At 40.2% G+C, this 16,742-nt stretch overlaps 1 protein-coding gene across 2 annotated transcripts in view; it reads right to left on the bottom strand.

Annotated features, from left to right (window-relative positions):
- TRIP11 (thyroid hormone receptor interactor 11) overlaps positions 1-13,032 on the bottom strand; it is an 83,149-nt gene extending 70,117 nt beyond the window's left edge. Inside the window, exons 1-5 of one of the 2 annotated variants that reach the window (XM_039537135.1) lie at positions 12,991-13,032; positions 6,096-6,172; positions 5,344-5,454; positions 3,578-3,856; positions 395-463 (exon numbers count right to left, since the gene is read on the bottom strand). In XM_039537135.1, coding sequence (XP_039393069.1) covers positions 395-463; positions 3,578-3,856; positions 5,344-5,454; positions 6,096-6,172; positions 12,991-13,000 — 546 coding nt within the window. In that variant the 5' untranslated portion in view covers positions 13,001-13,032. Of the gene's footprint in view, positions 1-394; positions 464-3,577; positions 3,857-5,343; positions 5,455-6,095; positions 6,173-12,304; positions 12,786-12,990 lie in introns of those variants that run through there. The other variant, XM_039537134.1, reaches the window with a different exon arrangement.
- Positions 13,033-16,742: the final 3,710 nt, after the last annotated feature.

Genomic DNA, 16,742 nt, shown 5'->3' with positions numbered 1-16,742 from the left:
GGCATCCAAAAATTGAGGCACTACAAATCACTGGCTACTTTTGAAGTGTTGGCCTTAATCTTACAAACTTTATGCTTTCAAGCCTATAATATTGTAGCAAACCAGTTGCATAACCAACCTGAGAGACACTCATTCATCTAATCAATCAGAATTTTTTTTAAAATATAGGCGGTGTGGCAACATTTCAGTTATAAACACAATTACATTATATGCCAATACACTTTGTTTAGTACCCGATCATACAAACACTTATGCATACACTTAACTTGATTCACATGAAACGTGACTGAAGTCATTGGGACTACACATGTAAATATTTGCAGGATTGGGGGCTTAGCTGCAAATTATTAAAAATTTATGAGTGTGGATTGATTTGTGAAAACTGTCACCTTACTTTGATAATATTTTGCAGCTTGCAGATTTCACTTTGATCAGCATTATTTGTTCCTTGTACTCTGGAAGACTAGATAAAAGAAGAAAAATAATACTTTAGTTTGGGAAATAAACTGTTGTTTATCTCAATTTATTTTCCTTTGAGCACTTCAACAGCAAATAATTCTTAATAAAATAGAAAATGCAAGGACACTAAAAGTACTTACTAAAAGTAAGTAAGCCTCTATCACTACATTCAAACATAGGTATTTTTATTATAAAGAGGGGCTATTAAAATGTAAAGTTTTCAAAGAAAAAAAATATAAAATAGCATTGCTCTATTGAAACATAAGAACAGCTATTGGATTTCTTTGTGCACAAATTTCACAGTATATTGATTGCATTTATGACATGCTAGCATATTTAACAGTTTCTTGCATTTAAAGAAAACCTATATATTCACTGTATTTTAATTCCAGTATAGGTAACTGTAGATGCTATGGACACAAGTAATATCACTGAAATCAAATGCACTAGTTGCTTGAGTAAAGATCAGTCACATAAGTAAGAGTTTGCAGGATTGGGCTCTACTTGATCACAGCAATGAGAATTTTTGTAACTGACAGAAAATCAAGTTAAGTGGTAAGGGAAAATTACAGATGGTAAAATTTATAATAAAAATTGGCAACTACAGTATCACTTTGTGTATTGGCAGAGTAGTAACTTACAATCAATAGCACAAACAACAAGAGAAAAAGTACTTTTTAGAAGCCTACATATGAAAATCCCCAAAGAAGTTATAATATTTTGGGTAGAACCCTTGTAAATGTTTAAGAAACTCTTTGCCTGAACAAATATGATAGGCTTATAAATAGGGCGCTCAATTAATTGCAGTTAACTCATGCAATTAACTCAAATAAATTAATCGTGATTAATCACATTGTTGAACAATAGAATACCAATTCAAATTTATTTAAAATATTTGGATGTTTTTCTACATTTTCAAATATATTGATTTCAATTATAACACAGAATACAAAGTGTACACTGCTCACTTTATAGAATTATTTTTATTACAAATATTTTCACTGTAAAAATGATAAACAAAAGGTGAATTGGAAAATACTGTTTCTATTACAAGTACTGTAGTGCAATCTATATCATGAAACTGCAATTTACATATGTAGATTTTTTTTTGGTTACATAACTGCACTCAAAAACAAAAAAATGCAACACTTTGGAGCCTACAAATTCACTCCGTCTTACTTCTCATTCAGCCAATCGCTAATACAAACAAGTTTGTTTACATTTACAGGAGATAATGCTGCCCACTTCTTATTTATGTCACCAGAAAGTGAGAACAAGCGTTCGCATGGAACTTTTGTAGCCGGGATTGCAAGGTATTTACATGCCAGATCTGCTAAACATCTGTAGGCCCGTTCATGATTCGGCTGCCATTCCAGAAGATATGCTTCCATGCTGATAAGGCTCGTTAAAAAAAGAATGCGTTAATTAAATTTGTGACCCAACTCCTTGGGAGAGAATGTTATGTCTCCGGCTCTATTTTACCCACATTGTGCCATATGTTTCATGTTATAGTAGTCTCAGATGATCACCCAGCACATGTTCATTTTAAGAACACTTTTGCTGCAGATTTGGCTAAAGGCAAAGAAGGTACCAATGTGAGATTTCTAAAGATAGCTACAGCACTCGACCCAAGATTTAAGAATTTCTTCCAAAATCTGAGAGGGATGAGGTGTGGAGCATGCTTTCAGAAGTCTTAAAAGAGCAACGTTACGATGCAGAAACTACAGAACCCAAACCACCAAAAAAGAAAATCAACCTTCTGCTGGTGGTATCTGACTCAGAAAATGAAAATGAACATGCATCAGCCAGCACTACTTTGGATGGTTATCGAGCAGAACCCTTCATCAGCACGGATGCATGTCTTCTGGAATGGTGGTTAAAGCATAAAGGGACATATGAATCTTTAGCATGTCAGGCACAAAAAAATCTTGCAAGGCCAGCTACAACAGTGCCGTGAGAACAAACACCTGTTCTCCGTTTCGGTGATATTGTGAACAAGAAGCGGGCAGTATTATCTCCTGAAAATGTAAACGAATTTGTTTGTCTGAGCGATTGGCTGAAGTAGGACCGAGTGGACTTGTAGGCTCTAAAGTTTTACGTTGTTTTACTTCTGAATGCAGTTATTTTTTGTACGTAATTCTACATTTGTAAGTTCAACTTTCATGATAAAGAGATTGCACTACAGTAATTGTATAAGGTGAACTGAAAATTACTATTTCTCTTTTTTTTTTTTTACAGTGCAAATATTTGCAATAAAATAAATATAAAGTGATCACTGTACACTTTGTATTCTGTTATAATTGAAATCAATATATTTGAAAATGTAGAAAACATCCAATAATATTTAAATAAATGGTATTTTTAATTGTTTAATCGTGCAATTAATTTTTTTAATAGCACAATTAATTGAGATTAATTTTTTTAAATGGCTTGACAGCCCTACTTATAAAACATTTTTACAGATTTTAAGGCGGTGGGAGAGGCGGTATTATTAATATAATGCTGAAGAGTAAAGAAATTCAGTCTCCATAACTAAGTCTTACTATGGCTCCTTTTCTCAGAAAGTAAAAATAATATTTAGAAATTATAGTGCTATATATTTTTCAAATCATCATCTACAGGTTAGTTAATCTTTATACCACTTCTATAAGGCAGGTCTTTATGTATTACCAATTTTTTACAAATGGACAACAGTGACTGAAAGGTACCAAGGGTCACCAACCAGCAAAACCAGAATTAGAATGTATTAGTGCCTATGGGGATTAATGCAGCACAACTACGGCGCCACAGCTATGCCAGCATAACCCAGCAGTGTAGACATAGCCTTCACCAACAGAAGGGGTTTTTCCATTGCTGTAGGAACACCACCTCCCTGAGCAACAGTAGTTAGGTCGCTGGAAGCACTCTTCCATCATCCTAGCTGTGTCTACATTGGGGATTAGGTCAGCATAGCTATGGGTATTCAGGGATGTGGATTTGTAACACCCTTGAGCACAGCAGCTATGTCAACCTAAATGCTACTTCTCTACATTTAATTGCTGAACATGAACTTGAACACGACTGGTTTCAAGAGTGACCAATTCACTCAATGTACTAAATATAGGGAAAAATCACCCACCTGTGCTATCTGCATCCAGTGGTCAACCTCAGATTCAAGCCTAGAAACTTCATTGGACAGTCTGTTTATTTCTTGCTGGGACCAGATTACATCTCCAAAGTCCATGTCATCCCCTTGAAAACCTGAAGAATGATGTCTAACCACAGGAACAAAGGAAGCTGATGTAGTGGTTGGCGGCAAAACACCAGCTCCTAACTGTGCTGACTGAGCAGCTGTCTGCAACTTCTGCAATTGTTCCTGTAGTGCATTCTGTCTAGCTTTTAGATGGCTGATTTCAACCTAAATATATAGAATACAGTGCATGATTTTAGTAAGAAGAAAATCTCAAAGTATATTCACTTTATCTCTTGTAAATGGATGAAATTTAAACTTGCTATTTGTATTTTAATCTGAGATAAAATTACTGAAGTCTCCTTGTTCTTTCACTAGAGAAAAAAAAAGGTGTTTTCTCTCTAACTCAATGGAGAGGAATGTTCTTGACTGGCTTCTTATAAAGCAAGGACTCTTGTAAAAACTGCTTCTAAAAATTATTCTTTTACCATTTAAGCACTAGTCAGCAAAAGGCACCATATAAGCAAAGTATCCGCACTTCCCCTTAAAAAGAATGCTTCCCTTGTAAATAAAGGTTTTGGGGTATTCAGCAGGCAAATGTACCTAAATTCTACAGCAAGGCTTCTGAGTGCCAAGTCTCACAACACAGTTAAATATAAAAAGTGGTAGATTTTTTAACTAAATATTAAAATAAAAACAAAACAGTACAGGGTTCCTCAGGTTATTTATTTTGATATTAAAATTGAGGTTATTTTATACTCCAACTTTTCAATGTAATGCTGGTTTTGCATTCACAACACACTATATTAAACAAGTCACTCTTAGAGCAAAAGAAAATTGTTTACACTAAGATACAGAATGGACAAAATACTACAAATATCCAGATGTTGCTTTTCCAACTTCAATATGTCCTTTCTTATGCACGTACAAATCAAGGGTCTGATCCTGCTCTCACTGAAGTCAATGGGAGATCGGATATTGACTTCAATGGGCGCAACACACGTCTCAAAGGTATTATTTCGGCTAAAAACCTGTTCAGTAAAAGCAATTTTTATAAATGCGTTGCTAGTTTTCCTTGTTTAGAAGACTCTAAAATCTCACATTATACAGCTGCATGCATAGAGGATTACTTTATGCTCAAAAATCAACTTTCCAGAGTTGCAAATACTGATCCTGTCCCATTTTTAAGTCTACACTTAAACCAAATGAACATCTGAAAGAACAATAGAAATAAACACTTTTAAAGAGAATTTTCTCTTACCTTTCTTACCTATCCTTCCAAAAAGTATGATTTAGGACTATAAAATAATTTATGATAATATGTAGTAGTTAATCTCCTCTGTTGCTCCTTAGTGGTAATAAAATAGGGAGAAACTGTGACATCAGACAAGGTATTTCTGAGGCTATTTAGATCAATAGCTACATTATATTAAGTCATCTGGCAGGTGTAAGCGTAAACTGATGTGACATGATTTGGAAGCATTTTGTGAGTGATTGAGACAATCTGTACATTTATAAATGAGCAACAGCATAAATGACAGGATGAGCAATAGAGTACTTTATATCATGATGAACAGTCTGCTGGCCTCTCACCTTTACAGATTGTATAATAGATAAAGTTATCTCTTCAATAAGTATATAAACAAACTTAATGTAGTACATTTTTGTTAACGAATAGACATATGTTGCCTGAAATTATTTATGCTGCACCGTACCTCTCTTTGCTGTAGCTGATTTCGGTACTCTATGGACAATTGCTTTATCTGAAGCTCTGCTGCTTCATGCTTTTCTTCTAGATCACTGCAAACCTTCTTCAGTCTCTCATTCTAGAAAAGTGTAAAGTGACTATTAATAAATGTAAAAAACTACAGCTTATGTTCCTAAGGAATTTGCTAACGGGAGAAAAAATTAAAATAGCTATGTTGCTGACTTCCCATGTTGTCCTACTTTACTCTTTCAAACTTAAACCCCTCTTTGAAATTTAAAATACCGCATATAAAAATCTGGATTGAGGGTTATAGGCCGGAAATTACATCTTCTAGATTAGTTTTGATTTGTGTCCAAGTCTGAAATGCAAACCCAGCTATTCATAAAGCATCTATTTATCTCCTTATCAGCCAGAAAAATGCTGAAAACTTACAAGAAACCTGGACTTGAGACCATCTCAGAGCCAGGAGCTATTGTTACATTTCAAGGTCCCACTGTTTGACATGAACAATGTCAGAATGGAGAAGGCAATCAATGTAAGAGGTAACAAATCTACAACACACATATGTCCATGCCCACTAAACAAATCTGGCCCTCTGAATGTAATGATGGATTGGGATTTAAACACCTTTGTCACCTTCATTTCTAGAGTAAGCTTTTTTTTTAAAATCATATTTCTAATACATGTAGAAACAATCAAAATCAGCCTGATCAGCATCCCTTTATTTTGCCTAATTACCTGCATTCCAGAATTGCTTACCTCCAATCTCTGTGTTGCATGAGTACTTTCTATTTCTCTTAGCCTAGAACTGGATACTTGGAGTTCTGTTGGTGCTTCTGAAAGATTTAAAAAAAAAACAAAAACAAAAAACAAAAAAAACCCACTCACATTGTGCTCATCTGAATTGGCTGTGACAATTCCACAGGAAGAGACACAAAATAGAATGTTCAGGTAAAGAGAATATTTTAAAGTCTTTATTTGGCTTAGTTACATATTATTACTCCTTAAATGTATTAGTTATTTTCCTTTTATCTCTTAAAAACATTTTATGGACTACAGTGCAAAAAAACCTCTTCAATTCAGGATTTTGGAATATTTTCTGTTATCTAGGCTTTTTTTAAAGAAACTTCTTGGAACCAATGGCAAACTGTAACTTAAACTGTCAATTTATTTCTGTGGCATCTAAAACTACTATTCTAATCTGAAATTATTTAAATGTTCTATTTTACTGTACCCTTTAAAATTTTAAACACCTCAATGAAATTCCTCCTATCATATTTTCGCAACACAAATCATATAAATCTCAAGTTGCCTCTAAATGTTTGTCCCACTTCTTCGAGCTTTTTTCAATTTTGCTATACCTTTCCTGAAGGGAGACAACCAAAATTAGAAAAAGCACAGTATTATAGATGAAGGTATATCACTGTTACATATCGTAGGTAATATTTTCTGCATGATTTTAACCCATTTTAAAGCACTCCAGTATTCTATTTTTATTTTTTCCTTACTACAGTTGTGTGATGGCGGATATGCCTCTTCATTGAGCATAATGACCATTAGGTCTTCTTCCCCAAAGAAGTCTGCAAAATTCAGAACTGATTATCCATATAACAGAAATGTAGACTATTTTTGTCAGTGTGCATTACCTTACACTTATCCAAATTAAATGTAATTTGTCATCATTTTACCAATTCTGCGTCCTGCCACCATTGTGTTTAAATTTAACTGGAGCTGCTCACAATCTTCCATAGTTTTTAATAACCAAAATAACTTCGAGTAATTGGGAAATGTGCTCTGTATCATGACATAGGGTCATATGCGATCGAAAATATCCTTCACTTCCTTTAGCCCACTCCCCTCTAGCATTTTTTAAATTTCCTTATGACTATGACTCATTATTACCTTGTCTCTGTTTGGAGGAGCAGGTGTTCACTACGAGCTACATACAGAAAGGGACGTAGACAGCGTGATGCTGAACGTCACAATGCCTAATTTTTAGGCACCTAGAAAAATCACAACACTGATTCATAAAGCCCAAGTTAGGTGCTAGGCTCCCTATACAATGCATAGAGCAAGATAGGTGCCTTAGGTTGTGTCTACACTAGCTCTTTTGTTGGCAAAACTCCTGTCAGTCAAGGGGTATGAAAAAAACACCCCCTGACCAGTAAGTTTCACCAACGAAAGTGCTGGTGTGGACAGCACTATGTCTGCAGGAGACACGTTCTCACCGACATAGCTACCACCGCTTGTTGGGGATGGTTTAATTATGCCGACGGAAGAGCTCTTTCCCGTCAGCATAGAGGGGTACATGGGAGACCTTACAGCAGTACCTTTGGGAATCTAACTCTATGTGACTGTTTCTTATTGCTGAATAAACTTTTAATCCATACCAGGATTTTGCCTCTTTCCACAAGGCTTACTTGTTTTTCTTAATACTCCCATGTGATGATCGCATTAAAAATACAAATAAATGATGTCCAATGGGTCACCTTTTGTGTACTTTTATACTTTTCCCAAAACAAATATGAAAGGCAGATTTTCCTTAACACAAGCCAATCTGATTTGACCATATAAGGTTATTATGATTGTTGCATTAAGTATAGTCTATCCTTGGACAGTGTAATAATTGGTTTCCCTGAAAAAACAGGTAAAGCTCACCACTCTAGTACAATTTATCTTGGATCCCCTTTTTTAGCAGTCAGACACTACATTAACACTTCCTTTTACTAGGGAACAATGTTTTTAAAAGATGTATAGAATACCGTTGGCAGTCCTCTTATTTCACACTTTACTTCATTCAAAACTCTAACAAACAATGCTTGGCTATTTACTGCATTTGTAATTTCCCACCTGCTCTATGTATTTTGCCGCCTCAAGCATGGCAGTCAGGCGGCTTTCGGAGGCATGCCTGCGGGATGTCCACTGGAAATGCAGATTCGGCGGCATGCCTGTGGGAGGTCCGCCGGTCCCACGCCTTTGGCGCACCCGCTGCCGAATTGCCACCAAAACCGCGGGACCGGCGGACCTCCCACAGGTATGCTGTCAAAGGCAGCCTGACTGCCGCCCTCACAGTGACTGGCAGACCACCCCCTGTGGCTTGCTGCCCCAGGCACGCGCTTGGTGCACTGGTGCCTGGAGCCGCCCCTGCAAACTGTACTTACATGAACACACCTAGTCTGCCTAGATATCCAGCAGATAGAACAGCGTTGCTCAAAGTGATACACTTTGGCTGGTGTTGGATTACCTCCACCTAGGAGCAGCAGGGACATGTCACCAGTTGCGGGGAGCCACCTGAAGTGAGTGCAACTCGGAGCCAGCACCCCACACCTTCTCCCATACCTAACCCCTAGTCCTGAGCCCCCTCCCACGCCCAAACTCTCTCCCTCTTGGTTAACCTGAATTTTTGACTTACTGGCACCCCCCCCCCCATTTCCCCAACATGCCAGATAACAAAGCTTGTACTGTAATATAAGCTTGGGAATGTTAAAACAATTATTAAATCTAAAACTGCAAGTAGATCTTTCAGAGTAGAGGGCAACAGACAATCTTTTCTCAGAGTATATTGCAGCCATCAGAACAAATTCCTCTCTCTTTTGAAGCATTTTTAAATTGGCAGTCCTGTAACCAAAATATCTTCATCCCATTTAATACTGGAGCCACTTAATACTGGAACAGCCCGCCTGCAGAGAATTCCTACTTTAATGATTACCCACTTCATAAGATCAAACTTCTGAAATTATGATGTTTAATTCCAAATTCTGGTCCTACTATTGGTAATAACAAAACCATTAAAATCACAAAGACTTCAATTAAAGAGTATTTCTCTAACAAAGCCATAATTTTCAGATGTAATATTATGTTAACTATATTAATGTATGTATATTTTCACCATGTTGGGCAGATAGCTATAAGGCAAAGTCAAACGTTTAATTTAAAAAGCTTAAATGCCATGGAAAAATTGAACACCAATACTAAAACAGACATAGAATTAACACTGTGTCTGACTGTCATTGAACTGATCACTTTGCTTGTACATTACATCCCTTTTGTTCCCCCTTTGCTTCTTTCTTTCATTTTAGATTTTAAGCTCTTTCAGACAATGACTGTGTTTTCCTATTTTGTTGTACTTAATGCAGTGGGCTCCGATCTTGATTGGATTTTTTGGGCACTACTGTAACATAAATAATAAAAATCTCATCATATTAAAGCCTTGCCTGGGAGACACGTCAGACTTACAATCACATACATATGTGGAAAATACTGAACTAGCAATTTGTTTACAGTTTTAGAAAACTTCCCCCATTCTAAATGGAACCGATCAAGCCAAGCTGTAGATAAACTGAATAAACATAATAAGCCAAAGACAAGTTTGATATGCTTTCAAACCTGGTAAACAAAGTACCCTAATGCAATTCCAACACCTCAGGACAAGAAAATAAGAACAGGAACAGGACACATGCCAATAACTTTTGTAATATATATATCTCTAAATACGTTTATACTGTACTTAGTTTGCTTTGCTAAGTTTATTCTCCACAGAGCCCAGATAGTGTGGTGTGCACAGAATAAGAACTTGACAGAAGTGCAGGAGTGCAATCAGGAAGGCCAAATCACACTTGGAGTTGCAGCTAGCAAGAGATGTTAAGAGTAACAAGAAGGGATTCTTCAGGTATGTTAGCAACAAGAAGAAAGTCAAGGAAAGTGTGGGCCCCTTACTGAATGCGGGAGGCAACCTAATGACAGAGGATGTGGAAAAAGCTAAAGTACTCAATGCTTTTTTTGCCTCTGTCTTCACGAACAAGGTCCGCTCCCAGACTGCTGCACTGGGCAGCACAGCATGGGGAGGAGGTGACCAGCACTCTGTGGAAAAAGACGTGGTTCAGGACTATTTAGAAAACCTGGACGAACAGAAGTCCATGGGGCCGGATGCGCTGCATCCAAGAGTGCTAAAGGAGTTGGCGGATGTGATTGCAGAGCCATTGGTCGTTATCTTTGAAAACACATGGCGATCGGGGGAGGTCCCAGATGACAGGAAAAAGGCTAATGTAGTGCCCATCTTTAAAAAAGGGAAGGAGAAGGTACCGGGGAACTACAGGCCAGTGAGCCTCACCTCAGTCCCTGGAAAAATCATGGAGCAGGTCCTCAAGGAATCAATTCTGAAGCACTTAGAGGAGAGGAAAGTGATCAGGAACAGTCAGCATGGATTCACCAAGGGCAAGTCATACTTGACTAACCTAATTACCTTCTATGACGAGATAACTGGCTTTGTGGATGAGGGGAAAGCAGTGGATGTGTAATTCCTTGACTTTAGCAAAGCTTTTGATACGGTCTCTCACAGTATTCTTGCCGGCAAGTTAAAGAAGTATGGATTGGATGAATGGACTATAAGGTGGAAAGAAAGCTGGCTAGATCGTTGGGCTCAACAGGTAGTGATCAATAGCTCCATGTCTAGTTGGCAGCCGGTATCAAGCAGAGTGCCCCAAAGGTCGGTCCTGGGGCCGGATTTGTTCAATATCTTAATTAATGATCTGGAGGATGGTGTGGACTGCACTCTCAGCAAGTTTGCAGATGACACTAAACTGGGAGGAGTGGTAGATATGCTGAAGGGTAGGGAAAGGATACAGAGGGACCTAGAAAAATTAGAGGATTGGGCCAAAAGAAATCTGATGAGGTTCAGCAAGAACAAGTACAGAGTCCTGCACTTAGGATGGAAGAATCCCATGCACTGCTACAGACTAGGAACTGAATGGCTAGGCAGCAGTTCTGCAGAAAAGGGCCTAGGGGTTACAGTGGACGAGAAGCTGGATATGAGTTGACAGTGTGCCCTTGTTGCCAAGAAGGCTAATGGCATTTTGGGCTGTATAAGTAGGGGCACTGCCAGCAGATTGAGGGACGTGATCATTCCCCTCTATTTGACATTAGTGAGGCCTCATCTGGAGTACTGTGTCCCAGTGGGCCCCACACTACAAGAAGGATGTGGAAAAATTGGAAAGAGTCCAACAGAGGGCAACAAAAATGATTAGTGGGCTGGAGCACATGACTTATGAGGAGAGGCAGAGAGAACTGGGATTGTTTAGTCTGCAGAAGAGAAGAACGAGAGAAGATTTGATAGCTGCTTTCAACTATCTGAAATGGAGTTCCAAAGAGGATGGATCTAGACTGTTCTCAGTGGTAGCAGATAACAGAACAAGGAGTAATGGTCTCAAGTTGCAGTGGGGGAGGTTTAGGTTGGATATTAGGAAAAACTTTTTCACTAGGATGGTGGTGAAGCACTGGAATGGATTACCTAGGGAGGTGGTGGAATCTCCTTCCTTAGAGGTTTTTAAGGTCAGGCTTGACAAAGCCCTGGCTGGGATGATTTAGTTGGGGACTGGTCCTGCTCTGAGCATGGGGTTTGACTAGATGACGTCCGGAGGTCCTTTCCAACCCTGATATTCTGTATTCTATGAGAAAAAAGGAAGAAAAGAGAGAGAGAGAGAGAGAGCACCCCCTTCCAGAAAAAACACATAGAAGAAAATTTTGGTTGTTTTGATCAGCAGTGTTAATGCTACCCCTCACCAACTCCAATAGGTGTAACAACAAACTCCACTAGCACTAAACATTTTATTTCTCTTTATTATTGTTAAAAAAGGAAAATGAAGGTAGCAATTCTCTCGTTAAACTGGTATACTCCAGTAAGACACTTAAAATCTCAGTCATGTTTATCTCTAAATTCAGGTGGTCTAGCTGGTCACAGACCTAAATAAACTGTTACCCACTTACAACAATTGCTATATCTCTTCGTTATCATTAATATGCTATCAGATGAGTACATGGTACTAAACACACATATAAAACATCACAGCCCATAGAGCTGACAATCTTTCCCCAGCACTCAGTGCCCCCCCAGCCCCACACTTATCGCAGAGGGTTGGCACCCCCCTCCCATGGCCGCCGCAGCAACTCCTTCCCCCCCCCCCCTCTCTTACCTCCCACTTCCTCGGTGCCCTCCAGCAGGATGTCTTTGGTGAAGCTGGAGATCTGGCCGGTAAGGGAGGACAAGCTGCCCCCTACCTGCCCCAGGGACTGGCCCAGCCCCGAGCCCAGGCCCCCTAACCAGGAGGCCATCTCTGCTGCTGCTCCTCAACGGACCCCAACTGTCCTCAGCGCTGGCCAGAGGCCTCCCCGAGGCAGCACCCGCACCAGGGGTGGCGCCGGACCCCAGAACAGCTCGGCCCCGGCTCGCTATCTGCCCCGGGGGCTGGGCAGCCTGGGCTCGGAGAGCCGGCTCCTGCCACCCCGCACGCTCAGGAAAGGCCGGGCTCCTGCTGGCGCCTAGTGAAAGAGTCCCAGCGCCCCGGCCATTACTCCCTGCCCGCTCAGAGCTCGGCTTCAGCGGCTCCTCCCGGCAGCTTCAGGCGCTGCCACCTCAACGGACGCCATGACACCTCCGAGTCCACACAAACTCCCTGCATAACCATAGAGAATCGCTACGTGAGGCTAGAGCGGCGTCACGACTACTGGGACGTGTACACAGCAGCAAAGGCGCTCGGGATAGCGGCGGTCGAACAGCATATTCCGTCCAGGTGTAAGTTAGCGGCGTGTGATACCGCCGGAGCTCGCTCCCGGGGCACCTGGCCGGGGCCTTCACCGACAGTCCGCCACCGCCACTCACCGCGTGGCATAGCACCGGCCGCACGGGGCACCCAGACTGAGCCGCTTCCACTACCAGGCGCCCTTGGTCTCTTCTCATTTGTGCGAAGACTCCGCTGGGGTGACCAGACAGCAAGTGTGAAAAATCGGGACGGGGTGGGGGGTAATAGGAGCTTATATACGAAAAAGACCCAAAACTCAGGACTGTCCCTATAAAATCAGGACATCTGGTCACCCTCGTCACTCCGCCAGCTGCGCACAAACCTGACCCCCAGGGGAATCCCTGAGCCCCTCACACCCTGCCAGCTACACACACACCTGACCCCCCAGAGAGTACCCAAGCCCCTCGCACCTCGCCAGCTATGCACACACCTGGCCCCTGGGGAGCCCCCTCGCGCCCCACCAGCTGCGTACAAACCTGGCCCCTGGGGAGTAGCCGAGCCCCTCACACCCTGCCAGCTACACACACACCTGACCCCCAGGGAGTCCCCGAGCCCCTCGCCAGCTATGTACACACCTGGCCCCTAGGGCGTCCCCTCGCCCCTCGCACCCTACCTGCTACACACACATCTGGCCCCTGGGGAGTCACCTCACACCCCACTAGCTATGCACAAATCTGGCCCCCGGGGAGTACCCAAGCCCCTCACACCCTGACAGCTACACACAGACCTGGCCCCCGGAGAGTCCCCGGGCCAAGCCCCTCACATCCCACCTGCAACACACAAACCTGGCCCCTGGGGAGTCACCTGGCATCCCACCAGTCACACACACACTGGACCCAGGGAAGTTCCTGAGTCCCCGCTCTCACACCACGCCAGCTACACGCAAACACACAGCATCACACAAATCAAAGAACCTCACCCAATAATTTTTACATGAAGCCCATATTTTGTTTGAACTATAGAATATCCTTTAAAATGATATCCACTCTTAACTAGACTCTGTAGATATTGTTCCAATAGTTACCCTCTCCATTAAAAATATGCACCCGCATAGTCTGTATTTTCTGAGCTTCAGCTTCCAACCACTGGATCTCATCATGTCTTCTGCCAGAGTAAAGAGCCATCTTCCTCTCAGAAATCTCTTCCCCATGTAGAGTGTGTGGCATATCATGATAGTCACTTATTAACCTTCTCTTACCCATTGGGCTTCTTAAATCTCTCACTATAACTCATGTTTTCTAGACCAACTTTCTGTAGCTTTTCTGAATCTTTTCCAGTTTTCAACATCCTTTTTGACGTTTGGACTGCAGAACTGACACAATATTCCAGTAAGGGTCTCAATAATGCTTTATACAGAGGTAATATCACCTTTCTACTCTTAATATTCCCCTGCTTATACACCCAAGAATTGTAATTAACCCTCTTAGCTACAGCTTAACTCTGAGAGGTCATGTTCAGTTGGTTAGCTGCTGTGACCGCTAAAGTAAGTCCTTTTGAGAGTTACTGTTCCAGGACACAGTCCCATCCTATAAATGTGAGCTCCATTCTTTGTTCTTAGCTGGATGACCTTTCATTTCACGGTGTTAAATCATGTGCTATTCATATCAGCTCATGTTATCAAGTGATCTTGGTTAGGCTCATCCACATTATTATTTACAGTTCCACCAACTTTTGTGTCATCTGCAAATTTGACCAGCCCTGATTTGTTTTTTTCCAGATCATTGATAAAGATATTAAATTGCATTGGACCAGAGAACAGATCCTTACAGATCCCCTCTGGAAACACCTCCATTGGCTGATGAATCCCCATTCACAATTACTTTTTGAGATCTCTCTGTTAGCCAATTTTTAATCCATTCAATACGGACTATGTTAATTTTGTATACAGAATGTAGAGATCTGACCACAATAAACTATGGAACTTGTCTTTATTTTCATCACTGATGCATCAGCCTTTGTCAGAATTTAATCTCTGATTTAAAATGGTCATATTAAAGGTAATACATATAAAATGTTTCTCTATTTGAATTTACTGTATTGTATCCAGTCTCTGATCATTATTACAACAGGTGTTTCTGTACAGTTAATATAGGAAAATGTTTAATAGCTTTTCAGATGTTACCGGATATTAAGTGATCATTAATACAAGATACCCTGAGTTTATAAGGGCCATCCTTGTCCCATTACAGTCATTCTCTCACCAGAAAGCATACATTAGCCTGATCATTATCATTTCCATTAATTGGTACCCAAACAAAATAAAGTATATTTTGTGTAATTGCAAAATTACTGAGAGTTCTTCTGGGTACTGTTCTATGAATAGCTCACAGATGAGACTGTGACAGCAACATTCATTGGTCTCCTTGTTCATTCACTGATCTGTCAGCAAATGACACTGCATCAGAGGCATGCAGACAAACAAAAGTATTACCCCACATTCAGACCCATGTGTCACCCAAAAGCATAAACTAGGCCAATAAAACCCTATGATTAATGTGAAACTTATCCCAGATACTCATACTTGCCTATTAATAGTATATTATGAAATTTAGGCCTTAAATATAGGTAGTATAAGAAAAAATAATTTACAAATTCTAACACTAACAGGTATTTTCAGGAAATATTTAGGTTTTTTTAAGTTTAAGATTAAGCTTAAAAAAAAAATCATTCCTAGACAGCATGGACTTGTTTTTTAAATTAATCACAGCCCTTCTCCCCAAAGAAGCTGTATATCCATTCAGCTTTTCCATAATAATAAAAAGACATTCCTGAAACAACATAATTGGGGAGCAGTCACAGTCTTACAGACAATGCATCAATATAAGGTGCAGGTATAAAATTTATATTCATATTGTTACTAAACTAGCCAGGGATTTGGATGGCTTATTGGGACTGGTTTGAATTCAGCCACTTTAGTAGTTATCAGGTTATTACTCAGGGACAGCTGTAAGGGGTTAAGTGATGCTGTAAAATGAGACAAAACAACCCCCCTACACACACACACGACAACTGAAATCTTAACTGTACAGAGAAGTCAATAACTCAATAGGCACAGAGTGAACACCTGAGTAGCTGATTTGGGTTGAGGCATGCTGTTGGGGCTGTGAAAAAAAATGCCTGTACTATAGTTTTGGTTAAGTTAAATAACCACTCTCTGAGGAAATTCACTTTCCTTAGAAACGGAAATAGCTATCAAAGTGGAATCAGCTTTTCAGTAACGTGAATGAACTTGTTGAGTTAAACTTTGTAATTATGGGTTGGGCATGGCCCCACCTTACATATAGGATAAATGTAAAGAAGCCATTGTAACAAGGTGGCTGAAACAATAACATTAGCACCCAAAATATAGGCACATGGACATTCTGAGCAAAAGCTGATCATATGGCCCTATGGGTTTGACTGGTGGAAATGTTTTGAGGTAGGGGAGGCTGTCTGAGAGAAAGCCATGAAGACAGTAACAGAAGGCTGGTAAGAAAGCTTTACTGAGAGAAAGCTAAGAGAAAAGGCTTTCGGGGTATAGAGTGCTGGCTGGAAAGGTAGGCTTGGAATAGCATTTATAGTGCAGAGTTTATATTATAGTGCCTAAAATTAACCATAATTAAGCATGATTGTGACCTGGCCTGAAACTGTTATAGCATGATCATTTCCTTACCTGGGAGGACAGAAAAAAAGTTACAATAGTTTTACAGAACCGTGTTTTAATTCTGTAGCTACTCAACATGGATATCACTTTTTCTTCCCTGACTTCTGTGGACAGAAGAACATACTACATCACATGGACCATAATAATGATAAAGATGATAATTTTTGTAGGATAGACAGGATCTAAAGA

This window comes from Mauremys reevesii, linkage group 4 (genome assembly GCF_016161935.1).
Source record: "Mauremys reevesii isolate NIE-2019 linkage group 4, ASM1616193v1, whole genome shotgun sequence".
Taxonomy (NCBI): Eukaryota; Metazoa; Chordata; order Testudines; family Geoemydidae; genus Mauremys; species Mauremys reevesii.
Note: the sequence above shows the minus strand (reverse complement) of the source record. Positions and strands in the feature narration are given on the sequence as shown.